The sequence below is a fragment of the Nelusetta ayraudi genome, unplaced genomic scaffold (assembly GCF_046127955.1).
Source record: "Nelusetta ayraudi isolate G7.1 ecotype Tasmania unplaced genomic scaffold, CSIRO-AGI_Nayr_v1 ptg000137l, whole genome shotgun sequence".
In the NCBI taxonomy this organism is placed as follows: Eukaryota; Metazoa; Chordata; class Actinopteri; order Tetraodontiformes; family Monacanthidae; genus Nelusetta; species Nelusetta ayraudi.
Window position 1 is genome coordinate 94,395 of NW_027466187.1, and position 23,928 is coordinate 118,322.

The 23,928-nt window shown below is 44.2% G+C and overlaps 1 protein-coding gene and 1 long non-coding RNA gene across 2 annotated transcripts in view; both read left to right on the forward strand.

Annotated features, from left to right (window-relative positions):
• The first annotated feature begins 216 nt into the window (after positions 1-216).
• The window catches only part of LOC142879621 (NLR family CARD domain-containing protein 3-like), a 66,683-nt gene continuing 42,971 nt past the window's right edge, over positions 217-23,928 (forward strand). The window contains exon 1 of the mRNA XM_076013003.1: positions 217-2,075. Within this exon, the coding sequence (XP_075869118.1) occupies positions 478-2,075 (1,598 nt within the window). The 5' untranslated portion in view covers positions 217-477. The remainder of the gene's footprint in view (positions 2,076-23,928) is intronic.
• LOC142879626 (uncharacterized) lies at positions 4,186-12,163 on the forward strand. The gene is made up of 3 exons (XR_012925329.1): positions 4,186-4,247; positions 11,360-11,537; positions 11,926-12,163. It is a non-coding gene; the product is annotated as an uncharacterized LOC142879626 (long non-coding RNA).

Below are 23,928 nucleotides of genomic sequence, written 5' to 3' on the forward strand. Positions count from 1 at the left end.
CACCGGCACCTCCTTCACTTCTCCCTCTGAGATCACGTCAGGACCTCCAGTGAGAAGATTCACTGAGGGACGTTGAGAGCAAACAGTCACACAGCAGCTTCACCACAGCAGCTGAAAAGTTGTGGAGAGAAAATGATGCTCACACTGTCACACTGATGTTTTCTTCTCCAACCTTTTCTCTGCTCCAGAGGCTGATGATGTCTGCAGTAGCTTCTACAGCAGCAGAAGATCAGTCTGGAGAGGAGATGTGAACGTGCGACTGAAGGTGAAGAAGCAGGAAGTCAAACCCTCCTCAACAGCATCTACACTGACCTCTACATCACTGAGGGACTGAGTGAGGAGGTCAACAGAGAGCATGAGGTCAGGCAGCTGGAGACCAACAAGACCAAGAAGACCACAGAGACCAAGAAGACCACAGAGACAAAGAAGACCAAGAAGACCAAGAAGACCAAGAGGACCACCAAGACCTCTGAGACCATGGAGACCAAGAAGACCAAGAAGAGCCTCCACGACCGTCCAATCAGGTGCAGCCAGATCTTTGAACCCTCACCTGAGCAGCAGGGACTCAGAGTCAGAGTGGTGCTGACCAACGGCGTCGCTGGGGTTGGAAAAACCTTCTCAGTGCAGAAGTTCACTCTGGACTGGGCCCAGGGCCTGGAGAACCAGGACCTTCATCTGGTGCTTCCTCTCTCATTCAGGGAGCTCAACTTGGTCAAAGAGCAGCGCTATAGTCTTCTGGAGCTTCTCCATGTTTTCCATCCAACGTTAGAGAAGCTCACAGCAGAGCAGCTGCATGTCTGCAAACTTCTCTTCATCTTGGACGGCCTGGATGAAAGCAGACTGGCTCTGGACTTTGAGAAGAACCAGGTGGTGACTGACGTCACTAAGAAGAAGTCAGTCAGCGTCCTGCTAACAAACCTGATCAGAGGAGATCTGCTTCCCTCGGCTCTGCTGTGGATAACTTCCAGACCTGCAGCAGCCAATCAGATCCCTCCGTCATGTGTGGACAGGCTGACAGAAGTACGAGGCTTCACCGATGACCAGAAGGAGTATTTCAGGAGGAGGTTCAGAGATAGAGGAGATGTGTCCAGCAGGATCATTTCCCACATCAAGGCCTCCAGGAACCTCCACATCATGTGTGAGATCCCGGTCTTCTGCTGGATCACTGCCACAGTTCTGGAGAGCATGTTGAGCTCAGAGCAGAGAGGAGAGCTGCCCAAGACCCTGACTGACATGTACTCACACTTCCTGCTGGTCCAGACCAAGAGGAAGCAGCACAAGTATGGAGGAGGTCCACAGGAGCTGACGGAGGCTGACAGGGAGCTTCTTCTGAAGCTGGGCCAGCTGGCATTTGAACATCTGGAGAGTGGAAACATCATGTTCTACAGTGAAGACCTGGAGAAGTGTGGTCTCAGTGTGACTGACGCCTCTTTGTACTCAGGAGTTTGTACAGAGATCTTCAGAAGAGAGAGTGTGATCTTCCACAAAACCATCTACTGCTTCGTTCATCTGAGCATCCAGGAGTTTCTGGCTGCAGTCTTCAGCTTCCACTGTCACACCAACTGGAAGAGGACAGAAGATGGTCACTCTGGAGAATCCCTGGATGAGTTCCTTCAGAAGATGATGAAGAAATCCCTGCAGAGTCCAAACGGTCACCTGGACTTGTTTGTTCGCTTTCTCCATGGACTCAGTCTGGAATCCAACCATAGACTCTTAGGAGGCCTGCTGGGTCTCACTGACAATCATACAGGAACCTTGCAGAAGGTCATCAACAACCTGAAGGAGCTGAACAATGGTGATGTTTCTCCTGACAGAAGCATCAACATCTTCCACTGTCTGCTGGAGGTGAAGGATCAGTCAGTGCATCAGGAGGTCCAAGAGTTCCTGCAGTCAGAGAACAGATCAGAGAAGGGACTCTCAGCCATCCAGTGTTCAGCTCTGGCCTACATGCTGCAGATGTCAGAGGAGGTTATGGAGGAGTTGGACCCCAGCAAGTACAACACAACCTGGGAGGGAAGATTGAGACTGATTCCAGCTGTGAGGAACTGCAGGAAGGCTGTGATACGTTCAGTAAGGTATGTAAACACTGTGTGTGTGTGTGTGTGTGTATGTGTGTTGAATTGTGAGTCAATGATGAAGAATAATGTCAAGCATATTTTGTTGAGTTGCACTTCTCTTTTTTTCCTTTTTGATTTTGTCTGACTAATTATTCCAGCTAATCTTATGGACTGTATAGGACAGGCAAGAATCAGCTTGGGCTTCAGCCTGCTGCTTTTTCCTTCACACAGTTGTTATGTTTTTGTTGTTGTGAGTCTTTATAATGTGCACATTTGTTTGGGAAGCTTCTTTTTCATTGTTGTCAGTTGATTGCACAAGATTGATTGAATTTACACTGTCAACCAAAATCAACTCTTCAATCATTCATGATGAAGATGATGGTGATGGTGGTGTTGATGATGTTGATGATGATGATGATTATGATGATGATGGAGGTGATGATGATGTTGATGATGATGATGATGGTGGTTATGATGGTGATGGTGGTTATGATGGTGATGGTGATGATGGTGATGGTGATGATGGTGATGGTGATGATCGTGGTGATGGTGGTGGTGATGATGATGATGATGATGATGGTGGTGGTGATGACGGTGATGGCGATGATGGTGATGAAGATTATGATAATGGTGATGATGATTATGGTAATGATGATGATGATGATGATGATGATGATGATGGTGGTGGTGATGACGGTGATGGCGATGATGGTGATGAAGATTATGATGATGGTGATGATGATTATGGTGGTGATGATGATGGTAATGATGATGATGATGATGATGATGGAAGCAGCAACTTCTCATTCTGCTCTCCTTCATTCAGTGTTCAACTCTCAGATCTTCACTGTGCCAGTGGTGTCTTCAGCTCTGCAGTCCAGCCCCTCCCACCTCACACTGCTGGACCTGAGTTGGACAATCCTGAAGGATCCTGGAGTGAAGCTGCTCTGTGCTGGACTGCAGAGTCCAAACTGCAGACTGGAAGTTCTCAGGTCAGTTCCTGCTTTCTACTGGTGGACAGTGTGTGTCAGCAGATGACAACTGGTGTGTAACGCTGCTCAGTGTGAAGACTTTGAAGCAGATATTAAAGACTCATCTAGACAAAGTGGATGTTGTTGATATTTTCATGTCAACAATCTGCAGCCAGAAAAGACTTTGGATGGTGGAAGAAAGTGTGGAAAATGTCTCCAGTCACTTTGGAGCTCAGCGGAAGTTGTTGATTGGTGATGAAGGTCACATGACTGAGCAGAAGATCCTGTGAAGAAATATTAGAGGCAGATTAATAGTGCAGCAGTATTTCTTCATCTTGTCCTTTGAATGTGTTTGACTTGTAACGAGACTCTGATGACTGAAAACAGCCACAAGCACACAAAGGACTCACTGATTATTTTCCATCTTCACTGCTGATTGGCTGCACACTGACTGACACACTGCTGTTGTTATTGTGTTGACAACACACTGGCACAATGACTCCTTTGAGGGAATGACTCAGTGATCCCAACAGCCGCACATCTGGATCATCAACAGGGAGGAATGACTCTGAATATGACATTTACACCATGGAAGGAATCAAATATTCATTCTTTATTCAGGTTGGAGAGGTGAGTGACAACCAGCTGCAGGATTCAGGAGTGAAGGAGCTGAGTGGTTTTCTGCAGAGTCCAGACTGTAAACTGGAGACTCTGAGGTCAGTTCACCCTCTTCACTCTACAACTTCTATCACTCTTGTTATTGTTGTCATGATTTTCACTTCACTGCTGTTGGAAATTCAATTTGCAGTCACTGGTTTGTGTTTGAAATGAGTGAAACTGGGTTTAAAGGTCCAGTGTGTAAAATACTGCAATCTAGTGGTCAGATTTCAGATTGTAGCGCTCACTCACTCACCCTCTCTCCCTCCCTCTCTGTTTCTGTCGTGTCAGATTCTGAAGTCCACATTTCACTTTGATGTTCAGAGTGATGACACCCTGGAAAAACTCTCCATCATTATAAACTCTCCATCATTTATTCTACATTCAGGTTGGAGAGCTGCAGGTTGTCAGCGCTCAGCTGTGATTGGCTGCTCTCAGCTCTGAAGTCCAACCCCTCCCACCTCAGACACCTGGACCTGAGTCTCAACCAGCTGCAGGATTCAGGAGTGAAGGTGCTGAGTGGTTTTCTGCAGAGTCCAGACTGTAAACTGGAGACTCTGAGGTCAGTTCACCCTCTTCACTCTACAACTTCTATCACTCTTGTTATTGTTGTCATGATTTTCACTTGACTGGGCCCTGTTGCAGGAAACAAGGATGAGGGATTAAGCCGGGATATCTTGGTTATCCTGGATCAATTGATGTTTGATGTGGTTGCACAACAGTGGGATAGGTGGAAGTGAGATATGTTCTGCTAGAAGTTACCGTGGAGATTTATTGTGTGGAGTGAGCTGCTCCAGACCAGGCTGAGTTCCAGGATCTATTTCATCCTTGTCTCAGTCAACAGTCACCACCAGTGGAAGGCAGTGCTTCTTCCACTCAACACTGCACATTGTTATCACATTCATCTCCAGCCACTGTCATTATTTCAAGCTTTGGAATCATTTCATTTCAATCATGATAAAGAAATGAGTTGAGATCATATTGCAATCATTGGATAATTTCTAACATGACTTCTACTTTGCCATGCATCCTATATAAAAATACACATCCCATAGAAAGATGAAGACACATCAAAGAGTAACATGAGGTTGTTGTTGTGACAGTGGACGGTCCTGTCACTATGCCTCCAATTGATCATGCGCCCTGGCTGCTTGGCCAAGGGAAGATCCCTTTGGCTGAATGCTTGGTGCGCATGACTATGACCTGGGAGTCTGGGCTTCCAAGCTCGCGAGCTTTGAAAGTTCGAGAGTCTGGAGACTCATGGAGATGGCAGCTCGATAGAATGGCTCCCGAAAGAACCGAAGAAATCACAGACCTACCCCCATCCAGTTGAGTAATATAATTTCCACATACCACGGTAAACATACAGAGGGGGTAAGACGACAAACGAAGCCCCTGCTTCTATATAACAATCGGCAAGAGAAAGGAAGTAGTTACAGCTGACTCCGTGAAGCCACGGGCTAACGAAGAAGCGAGGGCGAGATGGCTAGCTTAGAAGTGTTACTAGAAGAACTGAGAGGTTTCCGTCAGGAAAACAACAAACAACTGAAGTCTATCAAGGAGGAAATTAATAAAACGAATGCAAGAATCAGCGAAGTGGAGGAGCGGGTGGAGAAAAATGAAGAGAGGACTCTAAACACGGAGGAAGTGTTAACCGGGCTGCTAAAGTTACACGTGAAGCTGGAAGAAAAGCTAACGGACCTGGACAGTCGATCTCGTCGGGAAAATGTCAGGATCTACGGTGTTCCGGAGGGGTCCGAGAAGGACTCGGAGTCGATGACTACATTTGTGGAGACCTTACTGAAAGAGGGGCTCGGTCTGGTCGAGAACGCGGCAGACGTGCGGATAAAAAGAGCACATCGGGCGCTGGGACCGCAACCCCCGAAGAATGTATCACCACGTTCAATACTTGTGAGGTTTTCGAGCTTCAAAATGAAAGAGTCTGTACTGCGCAAGGCTTGGCAACAAAAGGGACTCTTTTGGCGTGAAAAGCGAATAAATCTCGACCACGACTACCCACCAGCCATTCTCAGAAAACGACGAGAGTATACGGAGGTTCGTAGGGCTCTGAAGGAGAACGGGGTCTCGTTCCAGACCCTTTTTCCGGCGAGATTGCGAGTGACATATGAAGAAGGGCCCAGAACCTACGACAACATAGAGGAGGCTACGGAGGACATGGTCAAAAGAGGTTACAAAGTGAAAGTCATCAGTTCACCTGATTCCCTGAAGGAGCAGATCGAGCGGCTGACCTGGACTAGGACAGGAGGGAGAAGAGAGAAAGGCGCCTCCAGCTCTTCAAGAGAAGTCAACTACAAAGAGAGGCTCCGGGCATTTAGGAGAACATCACCACCAGCTCCTTGAGAACTGAAGGATACCACGTTTTTCCTCTTGAGGTACACTTCTCAGATAGAAATTTCTACATAGGCTAAGTTAAAGATGATAGTTTCACAAAAAGGTTCGTCAGGGTCCATCCGGAACTGTGCTGCTGCCACCTGAAGGGCCCTCACCAATAGATTTGGGAGGACATTCCCTTCCGGGCTGTCACCAAGAAGCTCAACAGGGTCTAGGTTATGGACCCCTGTTTGGAAGCCGAGCTTGTTTTGTTTTGTTTTTTGTTTTTTTGTTTTTTCATTGTGCAGTGAGTATGTATATTCTTGCTTTATCTGTTCATGTTCTTTTAGTTCTAGTGGGCTTGAGGGGGCTCTCCAATGTGATTGGTGAAATGGAAGACATCACTTAAATGGAAAGAAAACAACTGAAGGTGGTTTCATTCAATATAAATGGTATACATAATCCGATAAAAAGATGGAAGATTTTATCTAGAGAAAGAAAGAAAAGGTCCAAATAGCTTTTCTGCAGGAAACCCACCTAGACGATTCTGAACATGCCAAGTTGAATAAGATGGGATATAAATATGTGTATTTTTCTTCCCATGCTTCGGGGAGGCGAAGAGGGGTGGCAACTTTAATATCAAGTACCCTGCACTATGAACATATTGCAGAACATAAAGACAAGGAAGGCAGATTTGTTTTGACTACAGGGAAAATTGATGGCGTCCTGATAACTCTTATTAATGTTTATGCTCCACCTGGTAGCGACTGGACCTTCTATAGACACATATTTGAAATGACAGTAACAAAAAGTCAAGGGGTATTGATATATGCCGGGGACTTTAATGTTAGATTAAACCCGAATTTGGATTTGTCTAATGGAAAATCTAATAAACAAACTATCAGTAAAAGAATCAGAAACATGTTAGAAGAAACTGGATTGGTGGATGTATGGAGAGTTAAAAATCCATGTCGTCGGGATTACACGCATTACTCCCCTCCATACAAAGTATACTCACGCATAGATTATTTTTTCATGCTCAAAGATGATATTCATAGGATAGAAAAATGTGAAATCGGCCAGAGCCCTAACTCGGACCACAGTCCAATTTATATGTATTTTTTTCTGACTAAGAAAAACAGATTCACTCTCTGGAGGTTTAACACAAACTTGCTGAAAAATAAAATTATTAAAAAATAATTTGAAAGATGAAATTAAAAGATACTTGGATGAAAACGACAATGAAGAGGTGGGGCCAAGTATACTCTGGGACGCGTTAAAGTCGGTGATCAGGGGTAAAATAATAGCAATCTCCTCAAATGAAAAGAAAATGAGATTACAAAAACAATACAAACTGGAGGAGGAGTTAAGGAAACTCCAACAGGAGCATTCTAAAACCTTCTGGGAGGTAACAAATATTAAAATCAAGGAAATGAAAAGAGAATTGGATGAGTTAAACACACTAGAGATACATTATAGAGCCTTTGAGCCAAAGGATAAGGCAGAGGCCTGACATAACAGGAGTTGCGATGGCCTCTGGTGAACAAAAGCTATCCCTGTTCGCTGATGATTTAATACTAACTATAACAAATCCAACTAAAACTATACCCATATTAATGGAGATGATTGCGGAATATGGTTCATTGTCGGGTTACAAGATTAAGATCAACAAGACTCAGGTTTTAACACTGAATTATGTCCCTCCAAACAAAATTAAGAGTTTGTATAGATGGAATTGGGAGGCGGATTCCATAAAATATTTGGGGGGTTTTCTAACAAAAGAATTTTCCAGGACTTTCGATGCCAACTATGGCCCCCTAACATCAAGACTAAAAATAGACATACAGAGATGGAATGTGATCCCTTTTTTCAATTTACACTCCAGAGTTGAGTCAGTCCACGCTTGTTATATCTATTTCAGTGCTTACCTATCTTGATTCCGGAGAAACAATTTACAGAATGGGACAGATTAATATCACAATATATCTGGCAAGGGAAAAAGGCCAGAATAAGGTACAGAACACTGCAGTTGAAGAAAGAGAAAGGGGGGTTGGGTCTTCCCAACCTACAGGAATATTATCTTGCAGCTCAACTGAAACCATTAATCTATCTATGCTGTCCACAATACAATGCAGGATGGAAAGACATAGAGAGTTCCTCAGTGGAAGGTGTACCTCTCTTATCGATGTTGATGGACAAAGAACTACAAGATGATTTGATGATACCGCATGACTCGATGTTATACACAATGCTAAACTCTTGGAGAAGAATAGTGAAAATTTGCCATTTAGGTAACCAGATCAAAATGTTCAAGTGGTGCGCTTTTGACTCGGCTTTTAAACCAAACAAGAATGACGGGAGATTCAAGGGATGGATCTCAAAAGGATTAACCACCTATTATACATTTATCAAGAGGGGGGTGTTTCAGAGTTTTGAAGAACTTCAAAGGTCAAATGGGTTGGAGAAGGATGACTTCTTCAGATATCTGCAGGTTAGGTCTTACTATAATCATAATCTACAAGAAACTTGGGAAACAGCTGGACCAGGATTCTTAGAAGTGCTTTTGTCATTGTTGAAATCAGGTTCCTGTACTAAAGTTGTCTCCAAGTTATACAATGGTATTCAGCTGTTCAAACAAGTTGACACAGACTACATAAGGAATAAATGGCAAAAAGAAGGAAATTTAATTATTTCAGTTGAAAGCTGGGAAAAGATTCACAAATTTCAATGGAAGACCTCAAGCTCCAATTCATGGAGGGAATTCTGTTGGAAGAACATTGTTAAGTTTTTTGTAACCCCTGCCCAGAAAAAACATCACAGCAACAGTGCTACCTGCTGGAGACAATGTAAGACAGACAAGGCAAATCATTACCATATCTTCTGGGGTTGTCCGGTGATCAAACCATTCTGGGATCAACTGTGCATGCACTTAAATAACATTTTTGTTGAGAAAATTCCTTGTAAATGTGAAGTCCTGTACTTAGGAGACATCTCATGGGATAACTGGAATTTGTCAGATAAAAAACTCATGGCAATGCTTCTGGCAGCAAGCAAAAAAACTATCACAAGAAAATGGTTGAGGACTGAAGCACCTACAATTGATGAATGGATTGATATTGTTCAGAATATTTACATTCTAGAGAAATTGTCATTCTGTCTTAAAGGTTAAAGAGACTCCTTTTTCAGGATATGGACAAAATGGACGGAATATATAAAAGCTGTAATTTCTGTAAACTGAATTTGACTGCTCTGTAAAATCATTGTCATGATACACACTGCTAGACTGGTTCATGAGATGATACACATTTTACTGTGTTTTTTTTTGTTTGTTTTTTTTTTCTTTCTTTTTTATGTTAAAAGGAATGGAGTATTATTAGCAATTATATTTTCATATCCACACTTGATGTGGACTTTATATTGTACGCAAGAGAAATGTCTGTACACTTGCTTCTCCAAATAAACAATAAATTACAAAAAAAAAGAAAGTTCGAGAGTCTGAATCCCCGTCCCAGGCGCAAATCCTCATGGAGGCTTATGAGGAGGTCAAAGATGGCCAATCCGTTAATCCCAGCTCCATAACCGGGGTCTATGGAAGGAAGCCGCGTGCATGGCGCACTGATCCAGGATAGCTTTCACCTGGCTTGATGAATCCGTGTCTTCTCATCCTGGATGGCTTTTAGTGCAACCCATGAAGCCTGGACACACGTGTTGTGGATTGGTTGAACGCTGAAGGCTTAGTGACTCATCTTGGATGACGCAATCCTACTTTGGTGCAAGGGGGCCCAGACACCAACATCATCAAGAGCCAGTAATGGACTCCACAGTGCAGCACTCGTTCGCTCACCCTCCCTCTCCCATTTTATTCTGTAGAGTCAGATTCTGAAGTCGATTTCACTTTGATTTTCAGAGTGATGACACCCTGGAAAAACTCTCCATCATTATAAACTCTCCATCATTTATTCTACATTCAGGCTGGAGAGGTGCAGGTTGTCAGAGCTCAGCTGTGATTGGCTGCTCTCAGCTCTGAAGTCCAACCCCTCCCACCTCAGACACCTGGACCTGAGTGACAACCAGCTGCAGGATTCAGGAGTGAAGGAGCTGAGTGGTTTTCTGCAGAGTCCGCATCACAATCAGTCATAGTCACAGCAGACAGTCCAGTGCTAGCATGATTTTCAGCTAGCGCTAGCATTAGCCACCTGTATGAGCACTTAGATACTGTAGATAGATCCAGCTGGACTCAGCAGAAGGTCAAGGGTCAATGCAGGTTCTATCATCTCAGTCAGTTCAGTATTGATGAGCAAGATGCAGAAAAGATTCCACTGCATTTCAGTCACTTAATAACCATTTGTTCTCAGCACTTGCTTTATTAGAGGATTCCAGCCTCCAACCATCAACATGAAACTGTCTCTCAAACTCATCTTCCCAACCAGCCGCCTACAAACATGGCGGTGCAAGATGGCCACGACCTTTGACCTTCTGTCTGTTTCTAGAAAGAAGCATTCTAATGGCAGGAAAAGCAGAGGACTTTTATTTTCTACTAATCAAAGACTTCAAACTATATTGACGGTTGTATATGAAGCTTTCAGCAATAAATCTGCACTGATTTTACACACTGAACCTTTGAGGCAAAATGAATCAATGAATTCCAACATTGTTAACAGCTGATCAGTGGTCACATGACTAAACAGGTTGATATAAAATATTTTATTGTGGTGATTCATTATTTCAGTATTATTGTTGTGCTTCTGATTGGTTTAATGGACATTACAGTGTTATAGACATTCATATTTTTAATTTCATATAGTGATGAAAACTCCACTCACTCCATCATTTATTCTCTATTCAGGTTGGAGTTGTGCAGTTTGTCAGAGCTCAGCTGTGATTGGCTGCTCTCAGCTCTGAAGTCCAACCCCTCCCACCTCAGACTCCTGGACCTGAGTTGGAACCAGCTGCAGGATTCAGGAGTGAAGGTGCTGAGTGGTTTTCTGCAGAGTCCAGACTGTAAACTGGAGGTTCTGAGGTCAGTACTGGTTTGGAACCAGTGGATGATGGTTTCAGCACCAAACACACTTCATCACACATGTTGAATAAACATTGAACTGAAGGTTGATTCATATCAAAATGACATCCAGAAATATGAAAACTTAATTCTGTTCATCAGTGGTCATGTGACCAAACATCATTTCAACACACATTAGTTTTGGACTGAGGATTTAATTTCAAGGTGACATTTTCTGTAGTGTCAGATTCTGAAGTCGACATTTCACTTTGATTTTCAGAGTGATGACACCCTGGAAAAACTCTCCATCATTATAAACTCTCCATCATTTATTCTCTATTCAGGTTGATTGACTGCAGTTTGTCAGAGGTCAGTTGTGATTGGCTGCTCTCAGCTCTGAAGTCCAACCCCTCCCACCTCAGACACCTGGACCTGAGGTTGAACAACCTGAAGGCTTCATCAGTGAAGCCACTGATGGATCTTGTCCACAGCAGAGACTATCAACTGCAGACTGTGAGGTCAGTACTGGTTTGGAAGCAGTGGATGATGGTTCCAGCACCAAAGCCAGTTGATCCCACAGCAGAGGTCCAGTGTTCCCAGTCACAGTGTGAGAGGAGGATGGTGTCGTCCAGCTGCTCCTCATTCATCCAACATCTGCTGCCAAACTGCTTCTTCTCTCAGTTCACCCCTCAATTATTGATCAGTTCATCTTCATCAGGCCTCAGTATCAGTCCAACACTCCATGGTCACATGACCTTCATATGTTCCACACTTGACATGTGACTGAGAGTCTGCTTCTTCTCACCAGTCACTCCATCATCTCCATCAACAGTCAACGTCTGTGTGATGATGCGTTCAAGGACTGTGAGTCCTGACTCCTGCTGTCTCTTCTTCTCTCTGCAGGTGGGAGAGGTATTGAGGGAGGATGAGGAGGAGAGTGAAGAGGAGCGCTCCATCTAGTGGTGGCTGACAGAACTGCGTGTCACGATCTTTGACCCCAGTGGAGCCTGGTGGCTGGCGGACTGCTTCTCCCTACAAGCTGCTGTGGTTACTGGGAGAGACGTCCCAGAAGCCACTGGTGGAGCTGAATCCTCAGTGGAAGAAGCAGGACTTGGAGCAGCTGCTCAGTGAAGGCAGCAGCAACACAACCACTGCTTCTGCTCTCATCATCCACGGCTGGAACATCTCAGCATGAAGGTTCCACACATCAACAACACACTGCTCTGCTCTCACTTCAGACTTCTATAACATCTTCATTTTCGAGGTGAAAAATACTTTTCAAGAGACTTTATTTCTGCTGCAGGTGGGAGAGGTATTGAGGGAGGATGAGGAGGAGAGTGAAGAGGAGAGCTCCATCTAGTGGTGGCTGACAGAACTGCGTGTCACAACCTTTGACCCCAGTGGAGCCTGGTGGCTGGCAGACTGCTTCTCCCTACACATTGCTGTGGTTACTGGGAGAGACGTCCCAGAAGCCACTGGTGGACCTTGCAGTGCCACATATGGACTCTTGGATTGTTCTTGGCCTTCCAGTGAAGCACTGCGTGAGCACTGGAGGTCAACCATGACTGATAGAGGTCAAAGGTCAGAGGTTTGACCAATTACAAAGACCATAATTAATTAGATTATTTTCTTTAATGGAGTCCCAGCACTAATAAATATATATTTGTATGCGTACCCATATAAGTCCATCAATGTTTAATGCACCTTTTTTCTTGAGCAGTATCTTTAAATCTCCACCTGCTTGTGTTTGCATGTTCAGGTAGATTAATGTGTATGTAGATCTATGTTAGTAGCTTCAATGTGCTGTGAAATGTGGCATCTTCACCAACACTTGTATCATTTGACTCAGGTGTCTCAGTGTTTGCAGAGTCATTGCAATAAAGCGCTCAACACCCTGGTGGTTCTAGATTGTTCTCGGGGGTTCTAAGAGCTAAACACCCTGGTGGTTCTGGATTGTTCTAGGGGGTTCTAAGAGCTAAACACCCTGGTGGTTCTGGGTGGTTCTGGATGGTTCTAGGAGCTTCTAGGGTGTTCTAAGAGCTAAACACCCTGGTGGTTCTGGATGGTTCTAGTACAGACATGGGCAAACCCCGTCCTAATAGAGTTGCCGTATGTGACGTCATTGGCAGTGGCCTCTGTCCGGTGGGCGACTGCCAATGACATCACATACGGCAACTCTATTAGGCCAAACTACATCGGTTGATTAAGGTTATCTTTTTTTTTTCTGTCAATCCCTGGTGTATTTACGGTACTTTGTTTGTATTAATGTTGTATACACAAAATTCTCTCTCTCTCTCTCTCTCTCTCTCTCTATGTATTGTTGGATCAGATTTCCTTGTGCCGTGCTGCTGATCCGCGTGTTGGTTGAATGAAGAGTCACAGGAGAAGAATGCCAATTTAAATATGTCTTTAGTAAAGAAATCAATTGAGGGTACAACTATACAGAGCTCTGGGCCCAGTTCAGAACCCTAGCAACACCAAAGTATTGTCAGGGCATGAAGTCTGACTGCTCTCTGTCCCTTGACCCAGTCCTTTTATACAGAAAGAAAACATGCAAACACTCCCAGGTGTTGTCCTCTTCTGACTGGCTGCCTGGTCTCCAGACCCAAGCCTCATTGGATGTTGGGGCAGCCTTTGATCCAAGTCTCTGATTACTGAGTGCAACAGGAAACAAGTCCTTATTTGGCAGGGAGCCAAATGATCCATCATTGGTTCCAGCGTGACCTGTTGAAATAATACAGTGCACAACATGCCTGAGGTCACAGGCTCCTCCCCCCCGTGCCTCCGATGGATCATGAGTTCTCCCCCCTGTAAATGACCGGGTTATAAAGTCTTATGGTGGTCGCAAAGTCAGTTAGCTCTCTGTCCATCCTCTGGTCCCCCATGGTCACCCTCTGCTCCCCCAGGGTGATCCGGTCCCCCAGGGTCACCCTCTGGTCACCCACTGGTCCCCCAGGGTCACCCTCTGGTCTCCAGGGTCACCCTCTGCTCCCCCAGGGTCACCAGTTAGTGAGGGATGTTCTTCCCTTTGTTCCTTCTTGAGCTCTTTGTGTGACTCCTGCAACAATGCCTTTTCTCTATGAGTAGGTCAGCCAAATGATTAAACAGCTTTATATTAATAATCATGTTATTATAAACAAACATCTAAACTAATTATATTATTCAACACTAACATCTAAACTAAATATATGATTCCAACAGTATAGATATACATACAAGGTAAATCAAAATACAGTGACGAATGTATGTATTCAACACACACTATCTATCACCGGCGAAATAGCGTTTTGACCGCCATCTATCCATATATCACGTTCGACCGCGATGTAGAGGTCTGTCCCAATGGAGTTGCCCCCCCCCCGTCAACATAACTTCGGTGGCCCGCCGACTCGATGCAGGTCTGTCATGTCACCCCTGTTCTCGTAGCTCAACACCCTGGTGGGGCTTCACAGACACTGACTTGGTTCCATTGACATTACAGCAACACGTTTTCTCCATGATATCCCAGGATACATTGTCTCCTCCTATGAGGTGGCTCACCAAAACACTGCATCCATCTGCTGCTGCTCCGCTACCCCCCACCCCCTCTGTCTAGTAAAGCCTTCTCGTGTGTCACAGTTCCACTCATAGCAAGGCTCCATCAGGGTTAGGTAAAAACAAACCCAGTGTTTGAACAAACTGAGTGGAGCTCAGCAGTGACAAGGTCACTACTGTCCTTTGTCAAGGCCAACGTTGAGCCTCCTACTCCCCCTACAGCCACAAGGATCCAGGACTTCCTCTGGAAACACACCAGGACAAACAGCCCACATCAGAAAAACACATTTCAGTCCATAAAATGTGTGTATTTATTGATCTATTTGTAGTAGTTGATAATAGTTGATACAACTCACTGCTGACAAGGTTTACACAACACAACAAACCGTTGAGTTCAAAACCCAAAGAATAATTGTGTACTTTTCACACACATCCCCGCGCCATGTTCACTGGTCAGTGAACGGGTCACGTGACCCCGTACGTCACCAGCAATCCATGGCTGTGTCTCAGTTCAGGCGCTGCATCCTTGGAAGGCTGCAATTTGAAAGGAAGTTGCGTCACCGCACTGCGCTGAAGGCTCCTCCCAATTCCCAATAGTCAGAACGACGCTCCAAATGCTCCCTACTGTTAGCACCAAGGCTACACCACTACTATCCTTCCCCCTACTTCTGTATCCCAGGATGCTTTGCGTGCTGCTGCTGCAAAGCATCCTGGGATCCTGGGAAGTCAGCTGAAATTAGCGCCATCTACTGGCAAAGACACCGCGTATAAATTTAAGTATTGAAATTTCACATCAAATCTTCAGTTTTTAACGCAGGGTTTTTACTGATTTGAACATCCAACCAACCAATGGTGAGCTTGATGCTATGAAAACCACACTCCGGGTTTGGCCAGCAGGAGGGAACGGCGGTGACGCAACCAGGAAGTACGCCCAAGGCTAGACCGTCCCGTGAGGTTACCGGGGAGGCGGGGTTTGGGTCGGTCCTCCTGGGCCGGGTCCTTGGGAGGACGCTTCCTTCAGACGGAGGACGCTTCATTCAGACGGAGGACGCATCCTTCGGACGGAGGACGCTTCCTTCGGACGGAGGACGCTTCCTTCAGACAATGGAGGCTTCCTTCCAAGGATGCAGACCCTGGATTGAGACTTAGTCCATGAACTGCTAGTATGTTTTTCTAGATATACAGCGCTTACTGTCTTGGTGGGAACAACTGGCTGTGTGTGTGTGTGTGTGTGTGTGTGTGTGTGTGTGTGTGTGTGTGTGTGTGTGTGTGAGACGGGCACTAGTAGACAGAGTGTGCGGTCCTCTGGGACGTGGTCCTGCTGCTCTGGCTGCTGAGGCTCATGTGCTTGTGGAGGCACGGCAGCTTCCTGGCCAGCAGCTTTCTCAAGTGGCTCTGGAACTTCTTGCCCACAAACGTGTAAAACACGGGACTGACGCAACAGTACACGTAGGCCACGTTCTGCGTCACGTACAGCGCATAGTCCGTGGCATCCGAGGCGGCACACGATGAGCCGCCCCCCCGGCTGGGGCCGGAGAGCTCGAGGGCGCGCAGGAAGACTATCACGTTGTAGGACGTCCAGCAGAGGAAAAAGGTGAAAACGGTGACAAAGATGAGCTTGACGGTGCGGCACTTGTTCTTCAGCCGAGTGGACAGGACGCGGACGGTGATGCCGGTGTAGCAGTACATCACCATGAAGAGCGGGCGCAGGAAGAAGAGCAGGAACTGCTGGTAGCACGGTGCTCTCGGGGTACCCGGCCTCCTCGCACATCAGCCCGTCGAACGGACTCTCCCACACCGTCTGCAGGACAAACTCCTTGGCGCTGGCCGCCACGCTGACCATCCAGACCGTCAGCGTTCCCGCCACGGCGTTCGCCCTCCTCCTGCTCTTGGCGGCCGGGACCGCGTGCACCACGGTCAGGTAGCAGAAGCCAACAGAGTAGGCGCCGCTGACCAGCTTGCACAGCGCCTCGCCGAAGATCCACTCCGAGAGGTGGTAGGTGGCCCAGAAGGGGAGGCTGGAGGTGAAGAGGACATTGGACAGGACCAGGTTCAGGAGGAAGACGTTGGTGGCGGTGTTGAGCTTCTCGTACTTGTAGATGACAAAGAGCACCAAGCCGTTGCCGAGGTAGCTGAGCAGGAAGTTGACGTAGTAGAAGACTGGGATGATCCTGGCGCCAAAGTGGTTGACGCCGGTCCTGGGACACAGCTGGACCGGGTCGCTGACCACGTAACCCGGCTCAGAGGTGTTGGCGGTGTCGTTGAGAAGCTGCTGGAAGAGCAAGTACTCGTCGTCGTACTCCTCGTAGTCCATGACCCGTACCGGACCTGTGGAAGACACATTACAGACGGTAAGTCTCAGTGGATACATATATATGTATATATATATATATATATGTATATATATATATGTATATATATATATCTGCAATTCATATTTTAACGGTTTATATAGACCCCTCAGGCTCCATTCAAAATGGGGGTTATTGTAGGAGAGTTGCAGTCAACTGAGATTTGGAGAGAGTTTGGATTACTAGATTTTGGATAGTGTTTATAGTTTGGAGTGTTTGAGACTAGATAGCGTTTAGTTTGGAGATAGTTTTGAGAGCTTAGGGAGAGAGTGAGGAGAGGAGAGGTGATAGGATGGAGCCCCCTGTCCTGTACATCAATGTCCATGTTACACAAGCATCTATGCCAGGGGTGCCCATTACGTCCATCACGATCTACTGGTCAATTGCGAAGGGAGTTTGGGTCGATCGCATGGAGAGAGAGAGGGAGAGAGAGAGTGAGTGTGAGAGAGAGAGAGAGAGAGAGAGAGAGAGAGAGAGAGATCCGCGTCAATTACAGCAGGTAGAATCGTTCAGGCAGGATTAGAAAACACGTTCATTCATTCATTTTCCATACCCGCTTAGTCCCGAACTCAGGGTCACGGGAGTCTGCTGGAGCCTCTCCCAGCTGTCTTAGGGCGAAGGCAGGGGACACCCTGGACAAGGGTGTCCAGGGTAAATGTGATCTATGCCCTTTTCCAAGTCCCACAATCACTTTCACTGTCATCTGCCTGATTACACCCATGCCATTTTCAGAAAAAAATTGCACAAACAGAATACATTCAAAAAATGTATCATACACATAGTTATCAAGTCAAGTTATTTATTTATTGTCATTGTTGAACAAAGTTAACAACAAAATTTGTTTGGAGCATCCCCATAACCACTGGCATCAGTACCCATAAAAATAATCATAAATAAGTGAGAAAAAAACCAAAAATATATATATAATTTATGTACAGAAATTATTTGGTCATTCATTTTTTGCAATTCATAGTCATTCCCAACAGACATAACAGACACAAAAATTCAATGCATCACAAGTGGTTCAGACACAGCTTGCCTGTGATTGTACATTTGGCCAGTAGGTGGTTTCGTGTGCACATGAAACTTCGAGAAATGAACCGTTTCTCGAACCAGTTGGCTCAAGTGGTTCAATGCCTCATGAGGCTTCACCTCACCATCACTGCAGTCACTGCATCCTGAATCAGTCACACTCAAAGTCGCACACCACCTCTGCTTTGTTCTGGACTGTGGAATGGGCAATATTAATTTAATCTAATTACATTCTGTTTTATTACTTTATGTCTATTTTAATGCTCTTTATTGGTGCTGAATGGAAGTGTGGTTGTTGTTTTATGAGCTAATGGATAGACAAGTGGCCTATAACATAAGACGCTTAAATGAAGTGAATAGGATATGTCCACAATGTCAAGAAAGGAAGCAGGGTGTCTTTAAAATCGATAACATTTGAATAAGTATTAAAAGTTGAGTTGATGTTATACTTGTATTGACATTATGAGTAATTTATACAACTTTTCCCAGGAACTTTTCCCAATGATGAGGTTGAGGGCCCATCATCTGCAATTCAGCATTCTGCAGGTAGTCAACACCAAAACAAGCGTATTCAGCTGTCATAATCCTGTTTGTAAATAATACATATAAACTGTGTACTTGTAATATAAGTCAAACTTTGGTAACTTGAATATAATTCTCACAAAGGGATTGTTCATGTGTATGCCCCTTGTACCTGTTATGAATTTAAAAAAAAAAAACATTCATAACTAAACTCAGTTGTTGGTTTCCATCTCTATAAGTTAACAAAGATACATAGATACCTATGAAACACTTGTTTATCTTGCTGAAACTAATACTAGGTTACTAGTACTAGATACACCAGTATACTCTCCCGGAGCACAGATCAACCCACTCAAACAAACAAAAAGCATTTTACTCAGTCAGATAAGATTACTAAATGCTGGATGATACACTGTTTTGTGCATTATTTGGGTAAATAAAATAGTTCTATTATTCATACCTCCGCCTACCATTTATTATTACCTAAGGCATAGGACATTTAAAAAAACAAAACAAATGTCATTCCGGTGTGCCACCCGTCTGTGCCCCGAGCTTGCCCCCTCAAGAAAAAAATTCTAGGACCGCCCCTGTTTCCAACACTGTGGATGCTCGGTTGTTTATTGACAGATAAACAATTAAACGGCTAAAGCCATCTATTCCACCGTGAATGACAAATCTCCAGCTTTTGGTAAAAAAGGGAGAGAAGATGGAAAGAGAAATCTAAAATATATAAGGCATCAGATAGCTAATTGAAAAAGGTTCATGCACAGCTTATTTGACACAAAAAAGGTATGGTACAAAGATGAAAAGATTTGGAGTGGGTAGAAAATCTCAATGTTTCATTTGTTCAAGTATTTAAAAACAGTTTTGAAAAATACCGTATTAATTTGTGGTTTCCATCTATGTGCCACATTGCATTTGGTGCAGGAACAGAATACTGCCTCCGTCTTAGTGTGCGATTGGCCAAGGCTCGCACTTCAGTCCCAATTGGGTCCACTCTTCTTAAGGAATCACATACTCTTTGAACTACAACAACAGCAAAAAAAAAAAGAAAAGAAAGACAAACTACATAAAATATTAAAGGCACAAATCCGTGTTAACACAGATAATGCTGACAAAAGGTATGATTTCATTTATTAAATACCCCCCCTTTCTTTTTTTAAAATATACCGCCATTCTTTTTTTAATCATCCATGTAAGCACTTTTAGCTACATTTTGTACGGAAAGCGTTATACAAATGAAGCTAATTATATTTGTTTGTTTGGGTTAAACTGATGCACAATACAGATTACTGAATACATTCATGTGGGGATCAACTTCATATCAAACTTACTTTGCACTCGTAATCCCCTGGCATGAAGGAATGCTCTCATCATTCTGTACCCTGTGTTTGGGTGACTGAGTTGGATTTCTGCAATGACGGCATCCAGCTCTTCATCACAAAGCGCTGAATACATGTCCGACATTCTAAACAAACAAAGAATAATTCCTGAAATTTTACTTGGCAAGAGCCAAAACATATATGATTAAAAGCATCCATTTTCACTGCAACCATTTTGACGTGTATTTGTTGTATCATTAGTGTTATTAGGTACAAGTGTTGCTGCGTTCATTGCAAGGTTAACGTCATTTGCGTCAATAGATATGGAAAACAACTACACTTAAGTTTAAAAGAAATGTGCACGTTTTGTAAATGGCAATTTCTTAATATTATTATTATTATTATTATTATTATTATTATTATTATTATTATTATTATTATTATTAGTGTTCTGTTAAGGTGAAACAACAAAGAAGCCTTTAAGTCTAAATTGTTTAATAAATAGGTTAAGAGCAGTTGGTGTAAGTATGAAAGTCATTTCATTTATTTGTTGCATTAAGAGAAGCATTTATAGAGCGTCGTTGCCACCTACTGGCATCTTTCGGTAGTATTTCTGTTGTAATTTTGAAGCGAACTTTATACCGGAAGTAAGACACGGGAAACACACTGCCAGCGTTTTCTAATGAGCACCCGTTCCTGTAAACCAGTGTTTGTGTGTCGCGAGATATTGTCAGGTGTGCCGTGGGAAATTATCCCATTTGTGTGCCTGTGCAGTCTAGCGCCTGGCAGAGTAATCATGTAGTACTCTTCCATACAAGTAGGTGGCAGCAGCAGGTAGCTAATTGCCTTGCGCTTGGAGACAAGGAGAGAACAATTCTGGGAAAAACGGGACGGGTGGCAACACTACGCTGAACTTGTGGCTAAATCAAAAAAGTCCCACACTGTGGCAGAGCAATTAATACTTCCCGCCTGCAAAGCCATTGTAAATGAGACGCTCGGACCCGAAGCGGCTAAAGAAATAGCCAAAGTCCCTCTCTCAGATAACACAATCTCCAGACGTATTAATGAGATGTCTGCAGACATCGAAAGTGTGGTTTTGGAGAAGATCCCTATCAGTAAGAAATTTGCCTTGCAACTTGATGAGTCTACTGATATAAGTGTTGTTGCAGATTCTGAAGTGGACATTTCACTTTGATTTTCAGAGTGATGACACCCTGGAAAAACTCTCCATCATTATAAACTCTCCATCATTTCTTCTCTATTCAGGTTGGAGTATTGCAGGTTGTCAAAGCTCAGCTGTGATTGGCTGCTCTCAGCTCCGAAGTCCAACCCCTCCCACCTCAGACACCTGGACCTGAGTGAGAACCTGCTGCAGGATTCAGCAGTGAAGGAGCTGAGTGGTTTTCTGCAGAGTCCAGACTGTAAACTGGAGACTCTGAGGTCAGTTCACCCTCTTCACTCTACAACTTCTATCACTCTTGTTGTTGTCGTCATGATTTGCACTTGACTGCTGTTGGAAATTCAATTTGCAGACACTGGTTTGTGTTTGAAATGAATGAAACTGGGTTTAAAGGTACAGCGTGTAAAATCCTCCCATCTAGTGGTCAGCTTGCAGATTGCAGATTCTGAAGTGGACATTTCACTTTGATTTTCAGAGTGATGACACCCTGGAAAAACTCTCCATCATTATAAACGCTTCATCATTTATTCTCTATTCAGGTTGTGGTGCTGCAGTTTGTCAGAGCTCAGCTGTGATTGGCTGCTCTCAGCTCTGAAGTCCAACCCCTCCCACCTGGACCTGGATGGGAACCAGCTGCAGGATTCAGGAGTGAAGCCACTAATGGATCTTGTCCACAGCAGAGACTATCAACTGGAGAGTGTGAGGTCAGTACTGGTTTGGAACCATTGGATGATGGTTCCAGCACCAAAGCCAGTTGATCCCACAGCAGAGGTCCAGTGTTCCCAGTCACAGTGTGAGAGGAGGATGGTGACGTCCAGCTGCTCCTCATTCATCCAACATCTGCTGCCAAACTGCTTCTTCTCTCAGTTCACCACCCAATTATTGATCAGTTCATCTTCATCAGGCCTCAGTATCAGTCCAACACTCCATGGTCACATGACCTTCACATGTTCCACACTAGACATGTGACTGAGAGTCTGCTCCTTCTCACCAGTCACTCCACCATCTCCATCAACAGTCAGCGTCTCTGTGATGATGCGTTCAAGGACCGTGAGTCCTGACTCCTGCTGTCTCTTCTTCTCTCTACAGGTGGAGGTGAGGGAGGATGAGGAGGAGAGTGAAGAGGAGCGCTCCATCTAGTGGTGGCTGACAGAACTACAACAAGTGGAGCCAAACAGCAAGCTGTGTGTCATGACTAGTGATGGTGAGGTGAAGCCTCATGAGGCATTGAACCGCTTGAGCCAACTGGTTCGAAGCTTCATGTGCACACGAAACCACCTACTGGCCAAATGTACAATCACAGGCAAGCTGTGTCTGAACCACGTGTGATGCATTGAATTTTTGTGTCTGTTATGTCTGTTGGGAATGACTATGAATTGCAAAAAATGAATGACCAAATAATTTCTGTACATAAATTATATATATATATATATATATATATATATATATATATATATATATACATATATATATATATTTTTTTTTTCTCACTTATTTATGATTATTTTTATGGGTACTGATGCCAGTGGTTATGGGGATGCTCCAAACAAATTTTGTTGTTAACTTTGTTCAACAATGACAATAAATAAATAACTTGACTTGATAACTATGTGTATGATACATTTTTTGAATGTATTCTGTTTGTGCAATTTTTTTCTGAAAATGGCATGGGTGTAATCAGGCAGATGACAGTGAAAGTGATTGTGGGACTTGGAAAAGGGCATAGATCAGGGGTGCTCACACTTTTTCAACATGCAAGCTACTTTTAAAATGAGCAAGTCAAAAAGATCCACCTCCTATAAAACAGGAAAAGTCATTCAGAAATATATTTGTAGTCTAATGATAAAGAAAGAAAGGATTAAATGGGTCAACATGTTCCCATGTGCATTTATGCTCATCATTGCACAGAAAACTCATGGTTTAAAATTGTTTAGGTTATATCTGCCTATGTTTGATTTTATCAATAAAAGTGTGTTTACGTTAAGATGTTTTGCTGTATATTTTTGTGTTTTCCAGCGCATAGGTTAGGGATAATTGGTGTGTGTGTGTGTGTGTGTGTGTGTGTGTGTGTGTGTGTGTGTGTGATGCAGACGTTTTGCCAGCAGCATCTCCCAGGATCTCCGGCGCGTCTGCAGTGCGTGCGCACTTTGAAGCGCATTTTCCGAGCGAGGCGTCTCCATCAGTTTACGCCAGGATTGCAAGCTCACGCGACAACCCCGGTAGTTTTGCGTGTAAAACAACAGCGAAACTCTTTTTCCTGTCCCTGTCTGGTCTTTATTTGATCTGAATAGTGCCGAAGCCGATACGTCACATTTACGTTTCATTGTAAAGCACAGCACATATAAGAAAAAAATCCAGCACATCGTACATTATGACCAAAATCAACCAGATCCACCGTGTTTTCTAATCCTGCCTGAACGATTCTACCTGCTGTAATTGACGCGGATCTCTCTCTCTCTCTCTCTCTCTCTCTCTCATGCGATCACCCAAACTCCCTTCGCAATTTACTGATCAATAAATGTTTTTGTTGAAAACCGCCAACTGCCGTGAGAAATTAATGAGGCTTGGGAGTGGGGGAAGGTGTCCCACATGTTGCGTCTCGGTCCCCCTAGACGGGACGTAACACAGAATTTTCACCGTGACAGCAGGTTGAGCTCCTACCGTTTTACAAGTGACGTCGTCACGTTAGCCTGTTCCATCCCTGCTAAATTCTTCAAAGAACTACCGTTAGTAAACTTTTAAATTATAATACACTCTACACTAATTGTAATTTCCTGCCCGTGGTTCTATATTGCAACAGTTGACGGCTCATATCAGCAGATAAGCAGCAACAATCTGGGCATTGCGGGTGATTCATAAATATGTCATTTCTTATTAATTAGCCCATAAGTGTTGTACACCAGTGTGACACCAAATGCTTGTTGCTGACAGCAGTGAAGAAATGACACTCTAGTGGTTCTGCACATTAGTAT